The 14,691-nt window shown below is 46.9% G+C and overlaps 1 protein-coding gene and 1 long non-coding RNA gene across 2 annotated transcripts; one reads left to right on the top strand and one right to left on the bottom strand.

Moving 5' to 3' along the window:
* Positions 1-255: 255 nt before the first annotated feature.
* LOC148655447 (uncharacterized) lies at positions 256-4,674 on the bottom strand. The gene is made up of 2 exons (XR_015941283.1): positions 4,356-4,674; positions 256-1,233 (listed from the first exon to the last, which is right to left on the bottom strand). It is a non-coding gene; the product is annotated as an uncharacterized LOC148655447 (long non-coding RNA).
* LOC148655448 (nuclear transcription factor Y subunit beta) lies at positions 4,675-13,924 on the top strand. Its single transcript, XM_088646121.1, has 7 exons — positions 4,675-4,808; positions 6,593-6,686; positions 9,475-9,608; positions 9,992-10,189; positions 11,836-11,917; positions 12,934-13,013; positions 13,436-13,924. The coding sequence occupies exons 2-7, from the start codon at positions 6,593-6,595 to the stop codon at positions 13,466-13,468; spliced, it is 621 nt and encodes a 206-aa protein (XP_088502247.1). The 5' UTR covers positions 4,675-4,808; the 3' UTR covers positions 13,469-13,924.
* The last annotated feature ends 767 nt before the right edge of the window (positions 13,925-14,691 follow it).

Here is a 14,691-nt window from a genome sequence, read left to right on the forward strand (position 1 = left end):
AATACTAGGAGACTCAGAAACAAAATGCAAGAGACAGAAACCAACAGTGCTAACAGAGAGTCAGCACTAGTGGATACACAGCACTCTTAAGACACAGGAAAGATAGAAGCAGCACAGGAGTAGCACTATACAGCACAAAGAGTCCTAAGCACAGCCGGATCAGAAGCTATCGCTTGGCTCAGGGTCTTTGCATCTGCTGGCTCAATAAATAAGCACAAAGATCATTCAGACACAGGAACTGAACCCAGAGGAGTCGAGGATCTCTGCATACATTTATATTTACAGGGATCAGACTTTGAAAAACATTCAAATGGCACTGTGTTAGGAGAATGCTACCGACCGCCAAACTCAGACATCAGTTGGAGCGCAGTATGAATTCTGTAATGAACTAGAAACATGCGTACAGGAAAAAGTGCTTATAATGAGAGACTTGAATTTTATAGGAAATAGGGATGTCAATGACAATAACAAGAAGAGCACACATGGATAATGAGTCCTCATGGGTCCGACTCTCGGTGCAGCTCTCCCTCCGGGAGTCCAGACTGATCCAGACGGGTCCGACTCTCTGCTCCCCTCTCCCTCTAGGAGTGCAGACCGATCCCGACGGGTCCGACTCCCCGGGCGGCTCTCTCTCCAGGATCCCGGCTGCAGGAGTCCAGAAGGATCCTTGCGAGTCCGACTCCCTGCGTGGGCCTCGCTCCGGACCCTGGCCATGGACCGGTGCGGACAGTTTTGCCTCAGTCGGCATCGAGCCGGCCTGCCCTGTGACCGAGGTGTAGTGAGCCGGCCTCTGCCAGGGGACTGTCACGCCCTGCTCTGGGGTCTGCAACAGCTACAAGTCCTGATCCACAGGGACCTCCGCTGTTCTTTTCATCTGATTCAAGAATTAAAAATCCTCAGAGACTCTGATGAAGTTAACCCAGGTAGGCTCTCCAGGATCATCAGCTGAAACACTCACTAGAGGACACAATTTAGAAGTTTAAAACTGAGCACAGGACTCCTTTTCACACACAGGTCTGTGGGGGTCTGATACAAGCCCCCCAGCCTTGTTGTTGAAGCTGATACCCCCTTCTTTTGTTTTGTGATTCTCACCAGGCCTGTCATTCAAAAAGTTAAACCACTTTATCACCTTGGCCCAACAGATTCTCTCACTAATGAGTCAATGCAGTGAAGCCCGTCTTTTTACCTGCTTCTCGAGGGTTGTCACTGTGTTGGACACAATCCTTGTGACATCTAGTGGAAAAAATAAGGATTGCAAGCTCAGAGTTAGAAAGTACTGTAATAATAATTGCTTACACTTACATAGTGCTTTTCTGGACAGTCCACTCAAAACACTTTACAGGTAATGGGGATCCCCTCCACCACCACCAGTGTGCAGTGTGCACCACCACCTGGATGATGCGACGGCAGCCATAGTGCACCAGAACACTCACCACACATCAGCTATCAGTGGGGACGAGAGCAGAGTGATGGAGCCAGATCATAAATGGGGATTATTAGGAGGCCATGATTGGTAAAGGCCAGGGAGAAATTTGGCCAGGACGCCAGGGTTACACCCCTACTCTTTTCAAGAGACGCCCTGGGATTTTTAATGACTACAGAGAGTCAGTTTTACGTCTCATCCGAAAGACAGCGCCTATTTTACAGTATAGTGTCCCCGTCACTATACTGGGGCAATTTCTCCCTGGCCTTAGCCAGCAGCCATATCACCCTGCAACTCACAACTGGCAACCCACTGAAGCTAAGCAGGTGTGAGCCTGGTCAGTACCTGGATGGGAGACCTCCTGGGAAAAACTAAGGTTGCTGCTGGAAGAGGTGTTAGTGGGGCCAGCAGGGGGCACTCACCCTGTGGTCCATGTGGGTCCTAATGCCCCAGTATAGTGATGGGGACACTATACTGTAAACAGGCGCCGTCCTTCGGATGAGACGTAAAACCGAGGTCCTGACTCTCTGTGGTCATTAAAAATCCCAGGGCTCTTCTCGAAAAGAGTAGGGGTGTACCCCGGTGTCCTGGCCAAATTTCCAATTGGCCCTTACTAATCATGGCCTATTAATCCCTATTAATCCTAATAATCCCCCTCTATGAATTGGCTACATTACTCTGCTCTCCTCCCCACTGAAAGCTGGTGTGTGGGGAGCGTGGGGAGAGTGGGGAGCCACACTATGGCTGCCGTCGCATCATCCAGGTGGGGGCTGCACATTGGTGGTGGAGGGGAGTCCCCATTACCTGTAAAGCGCTTTGAGTGGAGTGTCCAGAAAAGCGCTATATAAGTGTAAGCAATTATTATTATTAGGACCCAGATGGACCGCAGGGTGAGCGCCCCCTGCTGGCCCCACTAACACCTCTTACAGCAGCAACCTTGGTTTTTCCCAGGACGTCTCCCATCAGCTACTGACCAGACTTACACCTGCTGAGCTCCAGTGGGCTGCCAGCAGTGAGCTGCAGGGTGATATGGCTGCTAGCCATAGTAATCTTGCGTCTAGGTGGGGTGCATGTCCTGAGGGGGATTCTGAGTATGAGTCTGAAGTGGTAGATAGTGCTGCTTCTTCCCAGCTCTCAGGTTCTGCACAGGCACACTGTCTGTGTGAAATCTGCACGTTCTCCCCATATCTTGGTAAATTTTCTCTACCATGGTTTCCTCCCACAGTCCGCAAAACATGCTGTCTGAACTGATAACTTACAATTTAAACTGAAATACCAGGAGTATGATAAACGACTTACAGAAGATAAAAGCTCCCTCATTTGCATTCTTTAAACACACTGTTCCAGAGAGGCAAGGAAGAGCAGAAAGGGAGGGATGTAGTACTATGGGGCAAAAAGCTTTCAGGCTCAAGGGTTAAAGGTACAGGATTCAAGAGTCCCTGAATCGACAAGTATGAGTCAGAATTGTTGTTAGGAGGCGTATATGGTTCATATAGCGTTAGGAGTGTGCTACATACTGTACCACCACATGCAGGTGTTGATAAATCTATATACAGTACATTCGATAATTAAAGATTTATGTGCAGAAGAGGCTGGATTTATGGGAGACCTCGAGTTTCCATGCTTAGCCTGGGAAAGTCCAATAGGCATGTCAGCAGCAGAATTAAAGACATGGCTCATGACTGATTTCTTACCAGTTGTTTAGGAGCACCTACTTGAGAAAGTTTTTGGATTGATCTTTTTTCAAACTATCAAGACAGCGTGAAGCAGAGGAGAGAGATCCCTCAGGGACCTGTGATCACATGTGCTTTAATAGAGGCCCTGAACAGTACATTCAGTCAAACACTTGTAACTATTATTTCTTGCATATAGAGCTTCTCATTCCATAGGATCCCTTAAAGTGCTTAACATACATGAAGTGACCACTTCACTCACCACTGAAGTGCTGAACCACATATATACAACAGTATCACGATCTTTTGTACATTGTGAGACACACTGAGGATCTACAAACACGCAGCACCGATGTAATTACAGTCACATCTGTCTAAAGGTATTACATCATGATAGTACACATAGTACACAACCACATACAATGAATGTAAAAATAAAAGAAATCCTGTTTCTTTGTGATTTTTTTTAGAGATTCCTATATATCCTTCAGATTCGCTGCAGAATGCAGCAATTTCCCTGTAGTATCTTCCCTGTAAGATCCTTGGAGGAGTCCTGCAGGGTCTGTGTGCAGAACTCTGGGAGCATTTCAGTCATGCAACCATGCAGCTGTTTGCTCATGAACCCTGGATCCCTAATTACCGATAACTAGAAGGATAGTCATGTAACGGTCTAGTCCATTCCCACATGCCCTCACAGCTGCAACGCCGTGATGGGCAGCAGAAACACTGTTACAGAGACAGCAGCACAAGAGGACGGGGGTCTGTGCTGCTGTGCTGTAGAAGGCAGTCCTGGGCCTGCAGGGCTGTCTTTTTGAATGCCAACGCCAGCTCAGGGGCTGCAGACACACCATCGGACACACTCACACTGACCACGCAGAACCACGGCCGGCCGGCCGGCCCTGCTCTGTCAGCCTGGGCTCCTGGAGCCTCCTGCGGTCTTTTTGTTTCAGTTTCAAAGCAGCCCTCGGAGACATAGTTGAGTAGTTTAAAGAAAAAAGCCCGTTTGGTTGTAATATTTCTGATAATGAGTCAGCGGAGTTCGATAGGTCAGTGTGCCTGAAATGAAATGAGTGTTTTCCGTAACCACGAGTTTTGAGTAACTGTGCCTGTCTAAGAAAATAGTTCACCCGCAAGCAACACACACACACGAGCCCGCAAAGACACTGCACCTGCGTTTGCAAAAAAGATGCAAGATAAAACCAATCTCTTTTAATCGCTGTTCATCTAACCGGCAGTTTTAAAAATAACCTCCACCATACTTCTCAAGTCGCCGTACACCGAGCAAAAAGAGCTACTGATGCCCGTCCGATACAATGACCTCCTCCTAGAATCGGCTGGGTGAGATCCATAACCCACTAACTGCTAAACGGGCTAGAGGGCCTGAAAAACCTCCCCTCGCCTGCAACCATTTCGCCCGGAGTCAAGATGGCCAAAATGCCCCCCAGCCTGCCGCTTGCGCCCCAACTCCCCCTCAAAGCGGAAGGGAAGAGAGCCGCCGGGCTACAGGACAGTTGCCACAGCAACGCCCAGCCAATGAGGCGAGCGCAGCCCGCCAATCCGGACGGCGGGTGGGCGGGCCCTGGGCGCAGCACTTCCCGTGGCGCCGGCGCGGCCGAGAGCGGCGCTCCGCGCGGGGACTGGCTCTTCCGCAGCCATTTTCTGTCCAACCACACGGCCGTCTGGAGCGGAGAGCCAACCAGGCCGCATTGCAGGTTGGTGCCGGGCTGCGGCCAATGATCGCCAGCCGAGGTCTCCGCTGCCTCGAATGGAAATGTCCGCCCCGGACTCGTTTTTTATTTGTTGCCTCTCGGAGAGCGATGTTAGGAGCAGGAAGTGCGAGGCGAGGGGAGATCGTGCAGTTTGTTTGTGTGCGAGAGCCGTGCGCCCTGCGGGCCGGGCCGGGCCGTCTCTCGCCCGACGAGTATCGGACATGGCGGGGCAGTAGCACCCCAGACCTGCAGGCATGCCTCTCAAACGGAGAGCAGCCGGGACTGGCGACCTGGGGGTTAGGTGGCGACTCTCGCCTCCCGAGCCCCGGGGTTGCGCTGTGCCTTTGTTTTGGGGGGGTACCGGCGGTGGTCCCGGTTTCGGTGGGCGGTCACCCCGCCGAGCGCAGGGCCGCCCGTTGTGTTGTGTTTTTTTTTTACCGTGCGCCACTGACGGGCGGGCGGACGGTCCGAGACGGGTTTAGGCTGCCGGGGCCGAGTCTCTGACGAGCGACCCCGGGAACAAAGGAGCGCTCGGTTCGGTCCGGTTTGGTTCGGTCCGGGCCGGCTGGGAGGAGGTGGGGGGGCGGCATCTCGGCCCGCAGGCCCCGGGAACAAAAGGACGGGCGAGCTGGCGTCTTTCAGGAGAACCGAAATATGTGGAGCGGAGAGAGGAGGGACGTTGATCTGTTTCCGAGAAGGAATATTTGAATTGCAGTACAGCTGACTTGACCGCAGCGTCTGCTATGTTGGCCCCTGCTTCGCTGTCTGGGCTGGTTCGCGTTTGCCTTCCTCACCGGCTGCAGATGCCCCTCTGTGTGCGGGTCATGGCCCCTGTAACAGCCCCGCTGCCGAAGAGCCTGTCCCGCTGTTCTTCAGTTGCTCGTAGCGCTGCGGACGCCGATACTGTTGACCCGTTCACCAGTTACTGTTCGAGCCCGGATCCCCCTCCACTGACATCTGCCCTTGAACCTGTGTGACGTGTGGTTTGCCCAGTTCCTAGAGTTAAGACCCGGTTTATCCCCAGAGTAAACTAGACGTGTATTTTAATCGACCAAACTCTTCGTTGCCAATGCTGAGAATGTCACTGGTGCAAAGAGAACATCACAGGCTGTATGAAGGAATCAGAGAAAAACTCAAAAGTCAGTGTGTGAAGGGGTGTGTGTGTGTTGTACAGTGTGAGTACTGGTCGGTGTGTGTGTGTTGTACAGTGTGAGTACTGGTCCTGTGTGGTCACAGCTAGTCAGTGTGTGAAGGGGTGTGTGTGTGTTGTACAGTGTGAGTACTGGTCCTGTGTGGTCACAGCTACAGTCAGTGTGTGAAGGGGTGTGTGTGTGTTGTACAGAGTGAGTACTGGTCGGTGTGTGAAGGGGTGTGTGTGTGTTGTACAGTGTGAGTACTGGGCAGTATGTACAGTGTATGCATAGCACACTCTTCTGTTTTAATCACAGGGGGACATGCCCTGTACAGCGTGCACTATCCTTTTTCTCAGAATTTCTAAATTGGTGTGTACCTGGCAGATGTCGTACTAGAAAAAAAAGTTAAACCTTAATCATAGCCACATGTGTAAAGGGCTGTTAGAACATGAAACTTTTAGAGCTGTAGGACTTCCAAGTAAAAAAAACAACAAAAAAACACTAGGAATGGTCAGAACATTAATAAGAATGATTTTGCATTTTTCAAAAAAACGAAGATGTGAGCATTTACTTATTGGGTCTATCTAGTCCTATGTGTGTTTTTGTAATGATTTAAAATCGTGATTCTAATTGGTTTTGAATGTTTTTTTTTAGATGGATGGGGATAGTTCAACAACTGATGCCTCCCAGTTAGGTATTACTGGAGAGTACATGGCTGGAGGTCACTACGTGCTGCAGTCTCAAGAGGGTAAGAACTCAGCTGATGCCTCAGCTTGTCTCTGAAATAGTTCTGCTGTAGTATTGATTCTTAGCATAGGAACAGGAAAAGAAGGGGAACAGGAATCTCCAGTGGTTTTAAAATCTGTGGTTTTACAAATTGTCTGCTGTGCAAGCAAGTGTTTGGTCTAAGATAAGTGTTGCAAATCTACATGTGATAGCTGAAAGATGGGTTTCTTTCACCTGATTAGTGCTGGTCCTAGACCATTTTACTTCAGTGGTGATGTAATTCAAGATAAGTGCTCATCGGGGGTGAGAAACCTGCCCTGAATGTTTCAACTCTTTGTTTACCAGCTCATCAGCCATTTACTCCTTAAACCAGAAGAACATTCTTTATGTCAGTGTGAAAAGGTTTGTAGTGGATGGCTTAAAAACAGTATTTTAATTTTAGTGCTTTTCACAACATAAAGTGAAGTACAAATAAATGCTAAAAACATTTCATAACAGGAAAATCAAAGGCACAGACCTTTCATGTTTCTTATTGAACTAAAAGTAAATAGTTCAGGTGGGTAGCTGCGTCAGCATGCGTAGACTGCAAAGGAACAAGTAATAGGTTTATTCCATGCTGAAAAAAAGAAAAGAAAAAAGAGAATACAACGTTTTCTCCACGGCAAGAAGGCTCCACGGCCGAAACGTTGTGTTCTCTTTTTTCTTTCCTTTTTTCAGCATGGAATAAACCTATTACTTGTTCCTTAAAAGTAAATAGGTATGGTGTAAAACAAAAAAAGGCTTTCGAAAAGCCCCAGTCTAGATATTGTGGGTTTGAGCCAGGATCCTGTCACCAGCTGTGCACAGAGGGCAGAGTGCCTTCAGGCTAGGGGTGGGGTTGCTTGCTCAGGGCTGTCTTGGCTCCTGTGACTTGCCAGGACCCTGAGTGTTGTCAGTGAGAGGTGGACTAGTTTGTACTAACACGGGGGCGCTAAGCTTCAAGACTTCAGGGTGAGCGTGTTGGAGAGAGCTGTCTGAATGCTCTATTCTCTCCTGCACTGGGGGCGATAATAAAACATTAAATCTGTTGATCGGTATGGAGCAATTTCTTTAATTCTGCCTAGTTATTTTATGCGACCATCTCAAGTGTATAACCTATTTTAATGTAAACAAAGGTATAACATAAGAATAAAATAAATTTACTATCAAGCAGAGGTGTCCTTTTCTTGTTTACTTGGAACCTGCAGTTTATCAGGGAAACTGCTTAGTACCTAAAGTCCTCCAGCCCCCCAGAGGCCTGGAAGGATGTTCCCCTAAATATTTTAGTAAGTATATGCACTACAGGTCTGGTTGTGGGCTTGAATTCAATGTGACGGAATGGCAGTAACCTGGTTAAGTGGTTGGTTAGCCAGTAGGTGGTGAGCAATAGTATTGTGACTTGTGGGGGCATTGTGCTATAGGAGTTTCTGGATATGTTTCTCTGGTGCAGTCTGGCCCACCTGTGGTGTGTTAATTCAGGTGTGGCGTACCGCCTAATCAGCTGTAAACTTGTAAGCTTGTAAATGATGACTGCAGTGCGTCACCCATGTGGCTTCTGCACCTCACGAGAATACAGGTGTCCCCTCCTATGCGTCTGGTGCTTCAGGGCTGGGAAGTACTTAATTATTCATTACTCCTGTAGGATAGTCAGTCCCCTCTTTGTGTCTCAGCTCACGGGTTTGACCTCTGCACGTGCACAGGGAGATTGAGGAGGTACAGGTCAGTACTTCTCACCTGCCCTTCCAACGAGCCTTTGATCTTTTAACATTTTTTCACAACGGTGGTTCTCAAACTTCCTGGAGCAAGTTACACCTGTGATCCAACCAAGTACCACCTACAAGTCATCTTCTTGTAGGAACTGCAGAAAATCTCAGTGCACGCACACACTCATACACACGTCTAATGAAAATAGCACCGAGCACTTAGTTAATTTGTATCGTACCGCCTTGTAGCCGTTTTCCGATGCTTGCTAACACAAGCAGTGCTGTCTGTGTCAGGTTCAGCAGCAGAGCTGGTGTCGGTGGCAAATGTATAATCCTCCCCTTTTTAAACAGGTGTGCGTGATCTATTGGAGCCGGCGTCAGTACTCTTGGTGTCTGTTCCTTTCAGCCATGACATAAGACTTGGTTTTTGCGAGGTATTCATTTTCGATCACTTGTTCTGTTGGCGAATGTGGCGCTGAGCTGTGTCTCTGAAAGCTCGAGAGGAGTATGAACACTCAAGTATTAGTGCGCGCTGTATCAATGTAGCTATGTATGTAGGCTGCGTATTTGACACATAAACTTATTTTATTAAAATATGAAAACCCATCTAAAGCTTTCTGAAACCGATTAAGTAACTTACTGATGAAAAATGTACATAATTTTTAATTCAAGTTTTAATTCCCGATTTTTCAGTGCACACAACAAATTTCCAGGGTCAGCTCAGAAATAAACTGGCCAGAATTTGATCATGCATTCGGCTCCTTTTAACAAGTCACGTTCCTTTTGTACAGTCTGTCCATAAATTTGTTTCTTGGGTTCCTGGTGGATCTGCTGAGAGCTCTTTGCAGGGTACTCAACTTGCAGCGGGGAATTCTTGCAGGTTGTCTTCTGCTGGTTAAAGAAGAATCACATCAGGGAAGACAAGCTCAGCCTTAAAGGGAAAAGAAAGCTCCTGATACACTAAGTAGTGACATGCTTTCTAATCTATGGGAAAGATGCTGGAGGAGAAAGGCTAGTTGTGCTGTGTATGGTTTTCAGCTTGATTTACCATGTGAGTGTGACGGAAAACCTTTTGCTTTCCTGGGGAAGATGATGGAGACGAGGGGATGAACGACCACGAGGATGGCAATGGCAGCAAAGATGGCTTCAGAGAGCAGGACATCTACCTTCCGATTGCCAACGTCGCCCGGATCATGAAGAACGCCATCCCGCAGACTGGCAAGGTACCCCGCCGCCTTCCCCAGTGCCGCTGCTCTCGTTTGAGTGCCGTGAGAGTTTGAAAAGCCTGGCTCTGGGCTGTCAACCCGAGCCTTCCTTCTTCTCGAAATGCCGTTAGAAGTAATCGAGGCTTTGAGAAGTTCAGTTTTTAGTTAGCTTTGCATATCCACCAGTGTTCACTCAGAGCATTCCCTGACTCCAGGTTTGTGCAGAAGTAAGGGAGCTCATTTGCCCCAGTGCGTCTGCCGTCCTGGAGGGCACAGGAGGGCCGTGTGCCTTTCGGGCTGAGGCAGGGCTGTCGGTCCGCTGTCCCGCTGGGTCAGGGTATAGTGGTGTGAAGCTTGCCCGGCGCTTCTCACCGAGCTCTGCGACGTCTTTCTTGGCTCAGATTGCGAAGGACGCCAAGGAGTGTGTGCAGGAGTGCGTCAGCGAGTTCATCAGCTTCATCACCTCGGAGGCCAGCGAGCGGTGCCACCAGGAGAAGCGCAAGACCATCAACGGGGAGGACATCCTGTTCGCCATGTCCACCCTGGGCTTCGACAACTACGTGGAGCCACTCAAGCTGTACCTGCAGAAATTCAGAGAGGTGCTGTGTTGATCTTGAGCTGTGATTAAGACAAACAGATTTACTGTCTGAGGGGTTAAGTTCGTTATCTGCCAGTGGTAGTTAAATTTTCCACCCTTCTTGCCAAGAGCTGATGATGGTTTATGTTGCATCACTCATTATCATCAGAGGTTGTTCTTACATTTTCCGTCTGATCAGACTCTCCTTTCCCAGTCGGATATTTTTCCATTTGTCTTATAGCTCCAGTTCTTTCTTCTGTGCATTTCCATAGAACAGCATATATATATCAATGCACCGATCTAGAAGCTAATGTTTGCAGTAACTGAGAAGTGGAAGAAGACTTACTTTCCCAGAGAGAAATCAGGTTTGGTACAGGAGAATGAAAGGGCAGAATGTTGCTGGTGATGAGGGACAAGATTAATGCTGAACTGAAGAAGAGACAGGGCAGGGCAGCAAGGGGTGAGTGTTTTTGAGGGGGAACGCACATACCTTTATTTGCAGGACAAAACAGGAAGTCCATCTCCACTCCCCTCTTCTATAGAGTCGCACACCCTGAACATCCTAGTGGATACCGATCTATTGCATCTTCACAGGTGATACATTCCAGCTGTGATCAGTACAGCTTCCTGGCCTGGAGGCAGGTCAGGAGGCTGGGCGAGTCGCCAGTCGGGTTGGGGTGTCCTGTACACAGAACGTGTGGTTCGGTTCCTGGAGTGAGCTGAGGAAAGCAGCATGCAGGCAGAGAAGCAGCAGCAGCAGTGTGGAAATAAAACCTACTCCATGTTCAGTAGAAGGGAGAAGTTTGCTTAATGTGTAATTGCTTGTTGTACAGCCAGTTAAAGAGTCGAAAGTAAATAAAACAGCATTACTAGTATGCGATTCTTAAATTTAACCTTTCGGGGGGGGGACACAATATTACAATGTACATTACGTCCACCTGAGTGCAGACAGTGAAATGATTGATGTTTTGACAGGGAGAAGACAGAATGAGAAGGAGGGATCTTTTTTGGAAGGTCAGGCACGTAGACTATTGAGAGCCGTGCTGGTTGAGCAGGAAAGCAGAACGCAGGAGTTCAGACTGGTCACATCTGAGGCCCCATTGAATCACTCCAGTATAGGAGGGCTTCGTGAGATGAAGGCAGCTTGATAAGTTCTATTGTCAGTTCAAGTGGGGGGAAAAGTAGTTTTGAAGTGTCTAGATTTTTAACATCCTGTCGTCTCGCCTTCTGTGTACAAGATCTTGACTTGGTGTAAAAGAGTAACATTTCTGTATTACCGGTTCTTATTGCAATCGGGGTGCTCTCTGGAAGCAGACCTTCTGAACACCAGGTGTCTTCAGAAGGATTTGTGTGGCTGTTAGTGTTCCAGTTTCCACAGCTCTAACTGTCCGGCTAATCCCAGGAATATTCCTGTGCAGGAACTGGGTAGCTTCTAGTTAAGATGGCATTTTTAATACAGGCTGGAGCTAGTAGGTACCCCTGTTAAATTCTAACAGTGATTTGTACAAGTTCATCTGAGCAACCCCTCCTTGAGTCAGCATGCCGAGTCCCAGGATTGCTGGGCAGCATGTATAGAGGGTTCTGCAGTATGTCCCTGAAGAGCTGGTAACCGTGTGTCTGAACTGTGACGCATGTTGGGTTATGTTCTGTGATACCGATGTTTTCCAGGCGATGAAGGGAGAGAAGGGGATGGTAACAACTGTGTCTGTGAACGACAGCCTGGGAGACGAGCTCAGCGAAGAGTCTTTCAGTGAGTGTCTGTCCGGCCTCTGCTGCGCTTTGGAGTCCATTTATTATTTGTGTTGTTAGACACCTTTCAGAAAGGCGACAGGCAGAATGGTGCTGTAACCAATTTGGTAACAACTGGTAATTGATGGTAGGATTGGAAATAAACCTTGTCAAAGCCCATGCAGAGCACATATACAGGAGCCTTTAGCAGCAGCAGCTCTGCAGAAACCCCAGCCGGTAGAGCTCTGCTGTGATCACGTCTTGGACTGCAGATTTCTTTTACACAAGCTTCAAGAAACAACCTAGAATGAAGCCTGACACCTAATCTTTACCTTCAGAAAGTGGGCATGATGTCACTGTGTAGTCCAGTTGTGGTTAATTGAAAACTATTTACATATATCCACAAAATGTGCATTTAATACAGATAATAGCCACTGAAATATTAATTTAATATGCAGAAAAAACTATCAATGTAAATTCTGAGTGAAGGTTTAGTGGAGGAAGACCATTAGTAGTCTAATAAACCATACTTTGAAAATAAAAATTAAAAAAAGACTGCACAGGTGAGTGCAGACAGGACCTGAGTAGATACCTTTTGCTCCAGCAAAACCATCAAGTGTGTTAAAAGCAGCCTGTGATCAGTCTCATCCAGTGTGTTTCTGATTAAACGGACCTAGCTACTTTCAAAGAAGTCTCAGGAAGTGATTGGTGCTGCTTAAATTATTTGAAGTGGACTGAAACCTAATGTAGCTGTGCTGCAAACTGAAGAAAAGACTGAGAGGACAAACCAAGTGTTATTCCAGGGTAGAACTGTCCAAATTGTTACTCAGAGTGAGATTAGAATACAGCTGTATATATTAACTTGAAATGGCAAAATATTTCTAGGCACTTCTTGTTAGACATATTTAAGGAAATTTTCAACTCTAACCATACGGCAATATAATCAGAAATGGCAAGTTCAAATACCAGCAGATGAGAAATGCACAGTTGCACAGTGTGTCAGTTGAATTGACATTCAGTAAAACTTCCCTTTTTCAGCAAACCAGTTACCTGCAGGACTGATCACTGCAGACGGCCAGCAGCAGAATGTCATGGTGTACACCACCTCATATCAGCAGGTAAGGGTCGTGCCTTTCTCTCTGCAGACACACACAGCATCTCAGTGTAAAAAGCCAAGTTATCATTAGCATGCTGTGGCTTGGCTGAATTCAGACCCCAGTCCTCTTGGAAAATTGCAGGTTGAAACTATGGGATTTGATGTGTTTGTATATTGGCGGGAGCTTGCTTCTACCCAATAAATTCGTATATTCGTTTTGTGTGTCTTAACTGGACAGACCAGGGTTGCCTTGAGCAACACAGCTAACAAGGACAAGGCAACTTGTGGAGAGTTTGTTTTAACTTGCCAGTTCTGCAAGGGGACCAATTGCAGTGAAATCCAATTGTTTTCAACTAACCTTGTAGTTTGCAGTTACACTTCTCAATGAAACTTGTGGGTGCAATGGTATGATATCTGAAGGTGCAATTTCTTTTCCTCCTGCAGATTTCTGGAGTGCAGCAGATCCAGTTTTCATGATCTGACACTTTGTGATTTGACCATGAAGCTTCAGCTGGCTGATTTTGGGAGGGTTGCTTTTTAAAACAAGATGTTACTGAGGGAAGGGCAGGTGGTAGGGCTCTGTAATATATATTTAAAACAGAAACAAATTACAAAGTAGGTGTAAATGTAAAATTGGGGTTAATCTGATTGTAGGCTTTTAGAAAACCCTGATAGATTAGATTGTGAAGTTTTTTTTTGTACATGAGCTCTTAAGAGCAGGAACACTGCAGAAATAAAAAAACAGAGCATGTGCAGAGGAGTTTTGTTGACTCCTTTATTTTCTGTGTAAAAATGAGGATTTATCCTTGCCTGAACAGCAGGGGAATCGGTTCTTAATTTCATATTGAATCGTGTTACTCTTTTTATAATTTGAGTAAAAAATACTATTATGTGATTTCATGTTAATTCTTTTAATAAAAACCGAGTCTTAAAGTCCTTGTAATAGATCTTTGCTTCATTTCAGTGTAATTCCTTCGCATCAGCTGGATGTGACATTACTTTCCTCTAATGCTGAAAGGTGAAATTATGGAGTGCTAAAGCTGCCTGTGGCAAAAGAGCCCGCTGTCCAGCCTCTGGGCTCTTGCTGGCTGCAGTCTGGATTCTGGTGGCATGATCCTGGACTGGAAGAGACCGGCACTCTGTCACAATAAAAATCACTGGAAACTGCCAGAATGTAGAAAACTTCATCAGAGCTTCATCAGTCTAGAGAGGAGTTGCATGCGTCTTACCTGTGATATTTCACTTCATTCATCTTAAAAGTTCCATCTTCACCCCATTACCACAATGTGAATGCACAGCAGTGTAGAAGTAGTAAGAACAATAGGAAGGAGAGATTTGGCTCATTTCAGGTTCACTAAAGAGTTTTCTTCACACATCCTGCTGCTGGTTTTAGCAATAGAGGGGAATAATAGTGCAGAGTTCAGAATTACTATTTGGGTTGGAGTCATATAGTACGTGTTTGAAACAGTTTGCCTTTTCTGGTCCTGAGGCTCCAGTACAAAGCAGTTTTTGTACAACAGGTCTTTCCCACTCCTTAACAGCTCTTCACATGAGGGGATTGACTCAATTGATCCAAACTGGATCCCTAATCAGATTGATTTACTCATTTACCACAGCCTTCTGCAGCTGACATAGAAATAGGTTTTTATGGAAGACTTCAACTTTCCCTAGAGAGATGGGGAATATATACTGTACAGGAA

This window comes from Lepisosteus platostomus, chromosome 9 (genome assembly GCF_059453375.1).
Source record: "Lepisosteus platostomus isolate fLepPlt1 chromosome 9, fLepPlt1.hap1, whole genome shotgun sequence".
Classification (NCBI taxonomy): domain Eukaryota; kingdom Metazoa; phylum Chordata; class Actinopteri; order Semionotiformes; family Lepisosteidae; genus Lepisosteus; species Lepisosteus platostomus.

Coding starts and splice junctions, on each gene's coding strand:
- LOC148655448 (XM_088646121.1), top strand. CDS start 6,593: ATGGATGGGGATAGTTCAACAACTGATGCCTCCCAGTTAGGTATTACT. Junction 9,609..9,991: donor CCATCCCGCAGACTGGCAAG/GTACCCCGCCGC, acceptor TTCTTGGCTCAG/ATTGCGAAGGACGCCAAGGA. Junction 13,014..13,435: donor ACACCACCTCATATCAGCAG/GTAAGGGTCGTG, acceptor TTCCTCCTGCAG/ATTTCTGGAGTGCAGCAGAT.